Source organism: Gavialis gangeticus, unplaced genomic scaffold, assembly GCF_001723915.1.
Source record: "Gavialis gangeticus isolate Ggan-Ray unplaced genomic scaffold, GavGan_comp1, whole genome shotgun sequence".
Taxonomy (NCBI): domain Eukaryota; kingdom Metazoa; phylum Chordata; order Crocodylia; family Gavialidae; genus Gavialis; species Gavialis gangeticus.
In genome coordinates, this window is record NW_017729029.1 from 74,191,905 (window position 1) to 74,205,386 (window position 13,482).

The following is a 13,482-nucleotide window of genomic DNA, read 5'->3' on the forward strand; positions in this document are numbered from 1 at the left end:
TACGCTGTTTTTCTAGTATCTGTATATATTGGTACTAGCGAGTGGCACATTAAACTCATTTAATGCACAATAATTCACACGCACATGTAGACAGTGGCACTTCACAGCACATTAGTCTAACATGTAGTAAAGCATCTCATGCAGATGCACCCACCATGCATTTCCATTTCTCCAAAAAGGGATAGGAGCAAACACATTAATAATTCTAGTCAGACCATCAAGCAATGTTCTAGAGTCAAAAGTGAATAAATGGCTTCAAAATCCTTGAATATAAATGTGGATGGATTATCTGCAGGTAGCTAACATCCACACCCTTGAGAGCTGCACTCGTCCCTGACTTGAAAATGAAAAACCTTGGAATATGTGGTTCAAATAAAAAAGTCACACTATTTCTGAAGCCTTTAAAAACACATTCCAAGAAATCTCTTCTTTTGGCAAAAGGATTTCTAAGTCACTTCAATCTCTATGCCAGGAACGAAGGAAATGTAAATCTCAGCCTCATCTGTCTTTTGTTGTGAAAAAAAGCATTGTTTACTTGTTCCATCATTCATTTCAATACCACATATGTTTTGTTTTCTCAAAAGAAAATAGACCATTTACAGGAAAAAAGTGAAAGGCCCAAAGTCAAATATTTGATTATATTTCAGTAAGGGGAAAAGAAGTGTAACATAATTATAACTCACTCCTCAGAAGTTGCTTTAAATAATATTAAATTTAAATATACACAAATACATTATTCCACATTCAAAAATCAGAGACCAACTTACACAGACTGGCTGAACTGAGCATGCACGAATTTCAAGGGGTATTTCACATGTTCATTGAGTATCTTTTCTTTACAGTATTATCTTTTATTTGCCACAAAGCCAACCCTCAATTTAGTGCATACCACTAAAATCCCTTGAGAACATTCCAATTATGCTGGGGAACTACAAAATCCATTATCTTGGCTGCAAACAAGAAATAAATGGAACCCTTTCAATTTATTACAAAACACTGCATGATATATTTCTTATCATAGAATATTTGATAGGAGTATAAAAATACAAGTTCATGATTTCCTCCCTGCTGGGCAGTTTAACTTTCTATTACCTGGAAATATCTGGTCAAAAGAGCAATCACAATTACTGACTAATAAACATGCTCAAACAAGCTCATTCAGAGCATAACTCACATCCCCAAATGTAAAACTTCAACAGCAATAAAAATTTGGACTTAGAAAGCTATATCATTAATTTCAAACTATTATTTAGAACAGTTCCATTCCCAACCTCCAGAGAATAAAAGTACTCTATGGTGTACCTTACCACACATTTTCTAAATTAGTGTTATAGCTGCAGGCTTCAGCTATATGAGAATAGTGCATGTGGCTTTATAAATCCGAAACCCTAAACCAATTTATTACTTCACTTATCAAAGATTACTTTACGTTCTTGATTAAAGAGCACCAACTCAAAGTACCCACTCAATTACACACCTCATTTTTCATCAGCCAAGTTCAGTTTTCCCTTTACTTTGGTCATTTTATACAGACTGTTGTGACATTTAAGCCAGAAGTTGCAAACCTCCATCTACAACTAGAATATGTCCTGTAACATAAGGAGACTCTAGAAGAAAGATAACAGCTTGTGCGACTTCATGAGGATCTCCAAATCTTCCAAGAGGAATCGTTTTTGTCATCTGTTCTTCTTTCAAATGGGCAGTCATATCTGTGCGAACAAAACCTAAAAAAAAGAAATGTTTGAGGACATAATACAATGCAAGTGTTAAAACAAAATCTGTAGAAGTCTATCACAGTAGGAGAGTTGAGAACACTTGAGCCCAAAGATGGCTCAATGTGTATTTTTACATATACAGAATAAATACGTGTGTGTGTGTGTGTGTGCTTACATTCACACATCTCCAACTGCATTAAAGATCACCAATATACATTTGATTGGCCTTATGTCATTGGAAGCCTGTATAGTCTTAACTATATAAGACTGTTTACACAGGAAAACAGGCTGATATCAAAAGCAGATCCAATCAAAACAAATATTTATGGAACACTCTGGTTTCTAGACTGAAATAATACCCCCTGCCCTCATTTTTAAGCAATTTTTATCGAAATACTGAAGTATCATTTTCAAATAAAAATGTAATGGTCATTTCAGACTCCTCTTTAAATTAAAATATGCTCATCTGATTCTGTAGGAATGATATGCTTTTCTACCTAATGAGAAATATGGAATAACAAATTGAATTGTAACTTCGTGTTACCGTTAGAAACGTAGGCTAGATTTCACCACTCAGTAAATGGAGAGTAAGCCCTATGCTGATGAAGTATAAAAGCATGTGCTTTTCTCCTCTTTATTCATGAGTCAGCTGGGACAGGTCATAAGATACAAGAACTGAATGCTGTACCAGTGTAGCTATTAGAGACTTTTCTACTTCTGATCATGATATTTGGTTTGAAAATTCTCACATCAAGATTTATTCTTATATTCAGTGATGGCTCTGAAGTGCAATACTAACAAGCTGCACAATTTGAGATGCAAACCAAAAAGCATGCTGCAGTCAGTGGGAATGAAATATAAACTGACAGTAAAACAGTTTTCAAATGTAATGGCCAAGGTACAAGATTAGAGGCCATAACAGTCACCAAGTGTACCCATGGAGTTGATGCCATTGCTTTTTAAAGAATTCAAGAATAGCTGGCATACCTAGAGTATGAATGGGGTCTTCATTCATAAAATGTGAATGGTGACTGATACATACTTTCATGTTTGAATCAGCGTAATAAAACAGGCCACTAGCTAAATGTTCCAAGTGAGTAAAAAGTTATTAGGACATTATATAGTCAGACTTCTTCTGAAATTGGTTTAGCACTCTCAGTAATAACAGAAGAAATGCTAGCATACATGTTATGAAATACTTTTCACATTAAAAGTATAATACTCTACCAAGTTGTTACAAATAATCCAGGCAGGTACTATAGCATTTCTACAAAGAATAAAGGAAATGTCCATTTCATTTTTAGGATAATTAAATGTTACTTTTTTTCCAACCGTCTGATGTATTATCTACTTGATTTCAAGGAGCTAACTGATTTCCACAGAGACTCTTATTATACTAAAGGGACAGAAAGGATACCTATATGCTTGCTGTGGAAAATCCTTACTGACTCTACTGTTTTAAAAAATGTTTAATAATGCACATTACACTAGATAATCTATGTAAAAACGGTTCTCTTTCTGTTTTCAGGAGAGGTAAGATTTCAAACAAGGGCTGCCAAAAGAGAGCACAGAGAAATCTGTCTCAAGACTTGTTTTTAAAAACTCAGAACCTGATACATTCAGGAGCAGGTATTTCTGACTGTGGAGGAGCCCTTTAACTACCCAAACCTGAGGGAAGATGACTGCATGGAGCAGAAAGCATGTTCTAGAGAAGTGACCATGAGCTGAAATAGCAGTCAAGTGAAGGAGGGCTGGGGAGCTTGTTCCCCCCCACTCAGCTGCGTAAGCATGGAGCTGGATGGGGAAGAAGCTGAGGACATTGTCCCCTGCCCAGTTCCACGCTCGCAGAGCTGAGCAGGGAACAAGCTCAGCAGCCTGTTCCACACCCAGCTCCATGCTCACAGAGTTGAGTGGTGAACAAGCTCCCCAGCTTGTTTCCCATCCTCCATCCCATGGGCAGGGCAGGGGCTGGGATCTGCCCTGGTCAGAAGCAGGTCCCAGCCCCATTCCCCATGCCTCGAGCTAGCTGCTAATCTGGCTCAGCTGGGACTTGCCCCTCCCCTGCAGCTCTTTCCAAATACTGGGCCTTGATCACTCAATTGATGCATGGGCCTGGGACCTGCTCCAGACCAGGACAGATCTCACCTGTTCGCCCACTCACCTCTGCAAGCATGAAGTTGGGAGGGGAACAAGCTGGGGAGCCTGTTCACTACTCAACTCCAAGAGCATAGAGCTGGGTGAGGAACAAGCTGGCAAGCTTGTTCCCTGCTCAGCTTTGCGAGCGTGGAGCTGGACAGGGAACAAGCTCCCCAACATGTTCCCCACCCAGCTCCACAGTCACAGGGCCAGTATTGGGAGATCCTTACCTCCCAGCACCAGTTCTGCAGCCACAGGACCAGCATTGGAAAATCCTTATTTCCCAGCACCAGCTCTGGGACCACAGGTCCCATGCCAGGAGACCCTTCATCTCCCAGCACCAGCTCCACAACTGCAGAGCTGGTGCTAGGAGATAAGGGGTCTCCCAGTGCCAGCCTCACAACCACAGAGCTGCCACTGGGAAATAATGATTTCCCAGCCTCCATTCCCCAGTCACAATCTTGGAGCAGGGGGCTGGGAGCTCCCTGCTGTCAGGGCAGGGGAACAAAGTTCCTGCCCAGGCTACAGTGGCAGAGCCTGCCCTGACAGCAGGCAGCTTCCAGGGACAGGGAGAAATCTCCCACCCACAGTGAATGGCTGACCAGGAGCAGATTTGCTCCCAGTCAGTTGACTACAAGTGCTAATGCACAATTACTAATCAAAACTAATTACTCGCAATTAGCAAGGTTTACTGAGTAAGCATGTGCACATGTAGACACACATGCTTACTGTACAGTCAAGCATCTTGTGTAGACATGCCCACTGTATACATTGTCTCCTCTCCTATTTAAGACTGAATTTGATTTAAAAAAACAAGTGGAAGACATCTAAGGAATGACCTGTACTGAAAAGACATACTGTATACAGAAATCCTTCCTCATACAGTACTTCTTAGAATATTTTTTTTTACATTTCGATTAGCCCACAGAGAGAGGGTAAGAAAACAATATTGAATTAGATACTTAAGTGGAATAAATATTTATCCCAAGGTTTATCTTTGATGTAAAAACTGACTGAGCAGGAAAAGTTGGAGTGTCGATGTAGCTGAGATCATCCAGGAAATGTATGAGGCAAGGTCTTTTTTGTTGTATCTTTTATTGTACTAACGATATAGTTGAAAATGCTTTTGGGCACAAAGGCCGAAAGAACTAAGATTATTTAGTCTAGTTCTTGGGTTTGGTTACAGTCTTCAAATTACCTGAAGGCTGATTATACAGAGAAAAGTTTATCTCCATTCTCTTTGGCTATAGGGGACAGGACTAGAAGCACTGGCCTCAAGCTGCAGCAGGGGAAATTTAGGCTGAAGATTAGGAGGAGCTTTCTATGAGGGTGGTCAAGCATTGGAACAGGGTACATAGAGAAGTTGTGGAATCTCCATCCTTGGAAATTTTCAAGAGCAGTTTAGACAGTCACATGACAGAGATAGTTTAGTTAGGGATGATCTGTCTTGAGGAAGAAGCTGGACCCGATGACCTTGTCCCTTCTGGCTCTATTTTCCTTCCATTTTATTCTTGAGATTTAGGAAGGATGCAGGCACATGTTTATAAACAGAAAGGGACATTTTCACAGTGTTTTCTTAGGAAGACTTAAGTATGCAAAATATATTGTTTTTAACAAAAAAGGAACTGAAAATCTGCTATCCACTAGTATATTAGTGTACATTTGTAGCTAGTCTTTTGTTTTTAGAGTATAGTAAGCATACAGTATTTCACTGCATTCTAGGCCTGCTGATCAGCAACTAAAGTAATCAAAAGTCACATTCAGAAGTTTAGTAACTTAATCATAAACTAACCTGGAGCAACCATGTTGACTCGAATTTTCTTTCTTGCTACTTCTTTAGCAAGAGAGCGTGAAAATCCAACTAATCCTGCTTTACTGGCACTGTATACACTCTGACCAGAGTTGCCCTTGAGTCCAACAATACTTCCTAAATAAAGAGAAGAGCAAAAGGAGGCCAAATGACAGGTTAATTAAATTCTTTATAGGAGATGTATTGTACTGGTTCTAAGTATTGGCATTTCAATTAAGATTAAACATAAACCAATGAAAATTAGCTTGAGAACTGCATGTTAACTTATCAATGAGGGCAGTGATGAGGACATTAGTCTTCCCTGAACTATGATAAATCAATTCATGTATGCAAATACATATAAATATGCATGAGCACTTTATAACAAGAGATTTGAAGCACAACTGTTTGACTATCATCAACCCTGGACTAACAAGAAATCCCATACATCTCTATCATGATTCCAATTACAAGCACCTTAAAAAAACCCAACAACTTGTCAGCTTTGGTTGTGGAAACAGTTTATACAACTTGATGAAGTTCTCAGAAAAAAATGTTTTACAATAAAAGCTTATTATTTACTACTTACATGGGCTGAGGCTACATTCAGAGGCTGCTAGAAAAGTTACAAAAGGGAAAACATGCTCACAAGGGAAAGACTAAAATGAATGTTCTAGTAGTTCAACAAGAATAATAAAATGCACAATTACTTGCAAGTTCAAAATGTGCAGGATTGAGAGTTATGACTGGAAATAAAAACCTAAGGCACAAATGAAAACAGGAATACTTTTTTCAGGTTTTCATAAGAAGGCACATTTTACTTCTGGATTTTAATGGGACCCTGCCAACCTGAAACTAAGTCAAATTTTTAAAGAAAAATTTAAAGCATTACATCTGCCATTAAATCTTCCTGCTAATTTTCTGATGTTACCATATTTTCTTGCATATTACATGCCCCCAGGTAAGACATGCAAGTTGTTTTTGGGGGAAAAAAGTCCCAGAGTTGAGGCATACTGTATGACTTGAAATAAGTCTTCCTGAAAACACAGTGAGCATGTCCATGAGCAGGAACCTGCATTTCCTCTGGGACAAATAGCAGTGGCCCTACACGTGCACTCTGGCACATGGCAAATTGCCCTGGGTCGGGTACGGGATGCTGGGACCAGCAACTGTGCTGGCCCCAGAAGCCTTACTTGTGGTCCTGGGAGCCTCCCACAGCTGCAGTGGTGGTGATCTGGGAACCCAGAGCCTGGCTGGCAGCTGCAGCATGGTTCTGACCAGCCAGGCTCCAGTTTTGGGTGGCACACACTGGAGGCCATGCCACCTTTTTTCAGCAGCTTTTTTAGATTCGTGGATTTCCCAGTACCTAATTTTGCCACCACATTGCAAATATGCAGCTCTGCAAACGGATCCACATGTGCTGTGCATGTTTTGCAGACTCTCAAAACAGCTTTGAGGCCCTGCAAACCACACATTCCCGCTTGTGTGGACACGGCCAGAGTGTTCAGGAAGTGTGGTATCCCAGGAGAAAGTTTGTGTAAGGCCACAAGAACATTGCTGTGTGACAAGACTTCAAAAAGGTTGAGCCTCACACCCTTTCAAGACTAGCAGCAAGACTGTCACTACTTTGCTGTGAATAGTTCTTTACATAAATTCCCATAAATAAATCATGACGTAGCCTCATCATGAGACTGCATGCAGCTCACTCACCTTCAGCCAAAAGTTACTGCCTTATCCACAGCTCTACGAGTTAGCACTGGATGCTTCCCATGCTGCTTGCTACCCCAGAGAGAAGTGGCACCCAATTTAGCACAGTGTCTGCTTGCTTCTTTCTTCCCTGCTTTGATTCCAGGGAAGGAAAAACAACTTCTCCACTTAAGACATGAACCCCAATTTTGGGAGGGGAAAGACTGAATGTTACATACAAGTGAATATGGTAAAAATGTTTTAGGGGTTTTTTTAATAATTTTTACCACACAGAGAAATTTATTGTCTGTTCTACGCACCTGTTTAAAAGCAACTGTACACTGACAGAAAAAATAAATTAATTTCACTACACTGCTTATCATTGCCTTCAAATATATATTTTTTTGCATTCTTACTTACTAGGTTTACCTTTTAACATGAAATTTTATAAACCAAGACAGATTCTGTGACTGCTCAGATCTTTTGTGTCTTTACTTTTAAAAGCTTTTAAGACACCTGAAGCACTACAGACACAACATCTGTTCAGGCCTTTAGCTTTCTGTGCCCAAAAGTATCTTGAATATAATTAGCTACTTTCAACTCGTATACGGTGACAACTCACCTATGTTAACAATAGCACCTCCCTGCTGTTGAATCATGCTTCTCACAGCAGCTTTGCAAGTCAACATTGTACCCAAAAGGTTGGTGTGAATTTGAGATAGCATGTCTTCGGTCTTGGTTCTCAATAATAAGCCATCTCTGCCAAAAGAGGAAACTGTCAGTGATTACTCCCAATTGATACAATTCACCCCGATGAAATTTCAGTGACCAAAATGGAGTTGTTTTAGAGGTGAATTTGGTCCTGCATGTACCACCAGTACAGCTCTTGATAACATTGCAAGAATTACTCACAATTATAAAAAAAGTCCATACCAGCTACCTTGTGAACAATATGCAAATACAGAAGACTGCCAAAAATAATTTCAAGAGAATTAGTTTACCTTGGGCTCCAAAGAAAAGCTACAGAAATAACTAATTATATCTTCTTCTATTGAAGTTTCACTTCCTTTGAAAATAAAATATCTGCAAACATTACCAGTATTTTCAGATACACTTCAATTCATTCTTAATTGATATAAACATCAGGTTTATTAAATTTTCAATTGCTCTTTTATATTTAGTACCTTTCAAGAAAAATGCATGATCTACAGTTATTTACAATATAAAGCTAACCTGTTGATCCCAGATGCATTAACCAAGTAATTAATAGGACCTAAATTCCTCTCCATCTCTTCAAATGTATTTTGGACATCTTGTTCTTTGGCTACATCACAGCTAAGTGCCAGGTGACCTGCTGTATTGAAATAAAATAACATCACAGTGATGATAAATGATCTTGTATCATTTATAAATGCTCTTAAGAATTAAAAAAAACTCAACAGTAAGAACAGATGTTCTCCAAGTAGCTGACTAATTACTCCAAACATATGTTGATTTGTATTTCTGTCCCTTCTCAAGTTTTGAGGTCAGCATGGGGTAAAGTGGTCCAAGGTCTTGGCTGGCTAGAAGCCAAAAACTGCTAAGTTTTAATGCCAACCCTGTCACCAACTTACATGACCTCATACAGTTCCCTTAGTCTCAGTTATTCGTCTGTAAAATAGGGCCTATTACACATACTTATCTTCCCCATAGGAGTGGTGTGAATATTATTTAATGTTTGTTCAGCACTTCCTTTTTCAAAGTGCTCTTAGATGTAGAACATTATTATTATAAATATTAAGCTATAAAGCGAAAGAGAAGCAGATGGTTCTTGTATACAGTTTGGAATTCACACTCTTTGGGTTACTTTCAAGTCCCAAAATCTTTTTTTCCTTTCCAATCAATACTTAAGTGGCCAATTGTCCCAAATTTCTAGGACAATCCCAAATTTTACAGTTGTGCCCAAGTGTCCCTGAGGACTTCCAGGAGTTTTATCCCAAAATTTAAAAACTGGTCCCAGATCAGTAACAGGTGTAACACTAGATTAGGGCTGTCCAACTTCAGAGCAGCCAAGGCCACCGGGCCTAGGACAAAGACCACAGGCTGCAAGCCATTGGCTCCCCAGAATCTCTACTGCATGCCCCCTCTTCCCTTACTGCCATATAAGCCCCCATCACTGCCAACAACCCATGGATGGGGACCTCCCATACCCCTACTGCTGCTGTATAAGCCCCGCTGCTTCCACCACCGTATGGGTGAGGGCCTCCCGATCCTGCTGCTGCTACCATTATACAGGTGAGCCCCTCCACTTCTGCTACGCAAGCAGCACAAATCCCACCTTGAGCTCCCGAGCTGCTCTGTCATGTGGGCTGCAAGCTCACTGGACCTCCTGCCATGCTACCCTGCCCCAGAAACCCTGGCTGCTACCACTACAGCAGCTTGAGCAATGGAAGGAATGGTGGCTATGCAGGAAGCCCATGGCCCATACATTAACCCCTCGTAGGCTGCATCTGGCCCATGGGCCACCAACTGAATAGGACTGCACTAGGTTACTGCAAATTATGAAACTGCACAGGCCCAAATTGGTCAGGGGCTCCATTGTGTGAGCAATTGTGTATAACAAGCAGTAAAGCTGTGATTACCTAAAGAGGGAGTGTCTCATGAGGAGCACAGCTGGGCAGCAGCATGGGAAGGCTGCCCCTTTAGAGACAATGTGAAGAAAGCAGTGCTGGGCCTAACAGGAAAGAAGCCCACAAGCCCTGCACAGGGTGAGTGCGCACTGAGCAGGAGGAACTAGAGGAAGACAGGTCCAGTCCACCTGCATGTGCGGTTGAAGGCGGTGGGACACAGGCTGCAGAGAGCCAGAGCAGCCACCTGGTTCGTGGTGGGGAAAGACAGGGTTTAGAGGACACTAGAACCCTGCTTACCTGGAGGGAGGCATCATATAGAAAGCCAGGACAAGGAGGTGACAAAACCCCATTGCCTGGTGGGGTATATGGGTGGTGGCCCAGGTGACTGCCTGAGCCAGCAGCCCAGACCCTGTGCCCACTGTGTCTGGGGCTGCAGATCAGGGGGAGAGAAGTGCATTGCAGTGAGGGAGCAACGGCCGGCAACGTAACACCTGAAGCAAGCACAGAGGGACCCAAAGCAAAGAGGACCTGCCCACGCTCCAGTGAGAGGGGCAAAGAAGTGGCTATTCCTCTCAAGGCATTGGCCCAGGCTGTTAAGTGTGCAGAGAGCCATCATATTCATCCTTGTGTATAAAAGTTATTGACTGGATGTTTACATAAGTAGGGGCAAGCCTATAGGCCTGTGACGGTTCAATGTTGGTGCCTTAATATCCATCTGTAATTAGTATTCTCCTTTTAGGTTATGCATATTCAAAGGAAAGGTTATACGTAGTGACTGTCATTACCAGGGTTGTGGGTATGTATTGTATGTTCTCTTTAATAGCCTTTATGAGTTAAACCTGTTTGATTATTTGTAATTGATATTGTATATAATTAAATCCTGTATATAGTTAACCCTATTTGCAAGGCTCAACCTCTGTACAGGGAGGCCCTCTTCTTGGGGAACCTGCTGCAGCCACTAGGGTTGAGCAAGGTCACTGGGCACCCCAGGATCTCACTATTCGGTGGTGGCTGCGCGCCTGGGTTACATGTGAAACTGACTCACAGCCATCAGTTTCACGGCTACTCTTAGGATGCACGATAGAGAAGTGTAGGGACTTATTGCCAAACTTTTGCAAGGAACCCTGGAACAGGAAAACTTCTGCTCCTGTTCCCACTGTAGCCGTTGAGATGACACAGCACAACACTACCTGGTACTGCTGCTACCTCCCAACCCAGAAGCAATATAACTGCACTTACTCAGCAGTCCATCCTAGCCAGGCAATTAATTCCACATTGCCAATGACCTAATTAACCTATCCCCAGGACTGAATTATGGCAGCCACAAAAAAGGACCTAGAAGTAGGATAAACTACTTCACAAGTAGAGTGAACTACTTTACTTTTAGTACTGGAAATCTGTGAAGCATCTAAGATTGTGCTCCTTGAAAACTGGCTTCCTTTAGCTGATGCTAACCCTATGAGTGGTATTTCAAAATATAATTTAAATGCATTACACAATGGATACAGAAAATACACAGGATATTTCCTTTGAACACAGCTATCCAATATTTAATAATAAGCGGACTACCTTGCTTCCAGTGAAGTTAACTAAAACATTCCCATTGGCCTTTTTGGAAAAAAAGGATCAAGCACTTACAATCCGAAGCAACATGAATAAACAAACTGTCCATCTATGTATTTCATTGCTTCTGAAACAGTGGCTCTACCTTTTACCACCATCTGACTTTGGGAAAGTGTTCAATTTAGGCATACTATTTACTATTCTTACAGGTTACCTAAACACTGAGTAACATGCAAATAAAACAACAGCAAAGCAAACATACATACCTCCCAGGTGATTTGCTGTGGTTTGGGCTACTTCCAAGTTTCTAGCAATAATAGCCAAGCGGTATCCTTTCTGTGCCAGTAGCTGTGCAACAGCTTTTCCAATTCCTCGGGATCCGCCAAAAATAGCACAAACTTTGGCCATCTCCAAAGAATAATTCACAAACAGCAAGTCAATCTAAACAGCAATGACTGGAACTACATACTTTAAGCCTAACTCTCCAGGGTACCAAGCACCCTCTGTTCTCAGTGAAGTCAGTGAAAGGACACTTGGCATTTTGCAGCATTAACAGCACTGAAAGAAAAACCTACATTAAAGCTTCAGCTGTGCTGGACTTAATTAAACGCTACTATCTACTACTACATAGTAAACAGTAGATTCATTCAACTATGTGAATTCGTATTGTTCAATCACATAACTGTGCTAGTATTTTGGAATTGCTGATAAAAACATTAGACGTGCTCAACCCCTGGCCCATGGGTCTCCCCATGGGTCCAGAAAGTTGTCGGTGGGGGGAAGAGGTAGCAATTAACACTGCTCCCCTGCTGCCACGTTTCTAAACCCCCGGTACAACAAGGCCAGGACCAGTTTGGGCCCACAGCCCGGCACCACTCATTTGGCTTGCGGGTAAAAAAGCATAGGCACCGCTACTCTGGCACATCAAGACTACCACAACCACTATTAATGATCTTTTAATTTTAAATGACACAGATAGGAATATCATTAAAATTCCCCAACAGGCGGGCACCAGTTGGGACTCGTGGCTCACAACGTCCAAGCAAACATTTCCAAACCAAGCCAAGCCAAGCCTTCCAACACCAGGCCGCCAGGGGTGGGGGCGCGCATGTTGGCTACTTAGGCGGCCCCTAGCCTAGGCGCTGGTCACCTCCAAGAGGTTGGTGTAAGACCAGTGCAAAGCTCCCTGACAGCGGAAGTCCTTCCAACCTCGGCCTCAAGACCCCTCCCAAACACCCAAACCAGTGTGCCCCGCTGCCCCAAAAGCCAAGGCGCAGCAGGTCGCGCGACATCCGGCTGGCGCATGCGCAGCGCATTAACGCCGAGCGCGCGACAGGGGGAGATTGGAAGCTGCTCGCGCTGCGCCAGGGGGCAGTAGAGTTCAGCCGATCCCTACCCGCCCCCCTCCCAGCCTTGTTCTGGCGCGGGCCACCGGCTGCCATAGGCACCGCGCAGAGCGGTGCCGCCCCCGCGGCCCCTCACCTCGCCGGGGTACCTAGCGAGCGCCCGGGCGTGGGGGGTGTCTAGAACTACCCGTCCCTGCACGCCGCGCGGCCAGACACGCCACCGCCCAATGGCTGCCGCGGGGCATGCCGGGACCTGTAGGCATGGCGGGGCCTCCGCGCGCCCTTTGCTAGAAGTACAGCAGCACCTCCCTGGTCCCGCGGCCTGGCTTCCCAGCGGCCTCTGGGTGGAGGGCAGGGAAGGGGCGGGTCCGTCCCCGGAGTGACGTGAGAGGGGTGTGGACGCGGCTTCTCTCTAGGCTGCTGTCAGCTCCGGGCAGGGGTGCCCCGGGGCGCCGCAGCATCAGCCCTGCCAGAGGGGCCAACACGAGGAGGCGCAGGACAAGCCCAGAGGTTTCCGAGAGGGAGCCGCAGTGTCAGAAGCGTCCTGCCTGGAGCTCGTTGCACTAGAAGCATCCCTCTAGGCCTTTTCTGTGGTCGAAAGGCAAGTGCAAACCACTCTAGCATTTTCTGAGGGCTGC

General features: G+C 43.0%; 1 protein-coding gene across 1 annotated transcript; it reads right to left on the reverse strand.

Moving 5' to 3' along the window:
- Positions 1–507: 507 nt before the first annotated feature.
- CBR4 (carbonyl reductase 4) lies at positions 508–13,071 on the reverse strand. The gene is made up of 6 exons (XM_019521759.1): positions 12,994–13,071; positions 11,765–11,909; positions 8,560–8,680; positions 7,949–8,085; positions 5,644–5,778; positions 508–1,724 (listed from the first exon to the last, which is right to left on the reverse strand). The coding sequence occupies exons 2-6, from the start codon at positions 11,904–11,906 to the stop codon at positions 1,546–1,548; spliced, it is 714 nt and encodes a 237-aa protein (XP_019377304.1). The 5' UTR covers positions 11,907–11,909; positions 12,994–13,071; the 3' UTR covers positions 508–1,545.
- Positions 13,072–13,482: the final 411 nt, after the last annotated feature.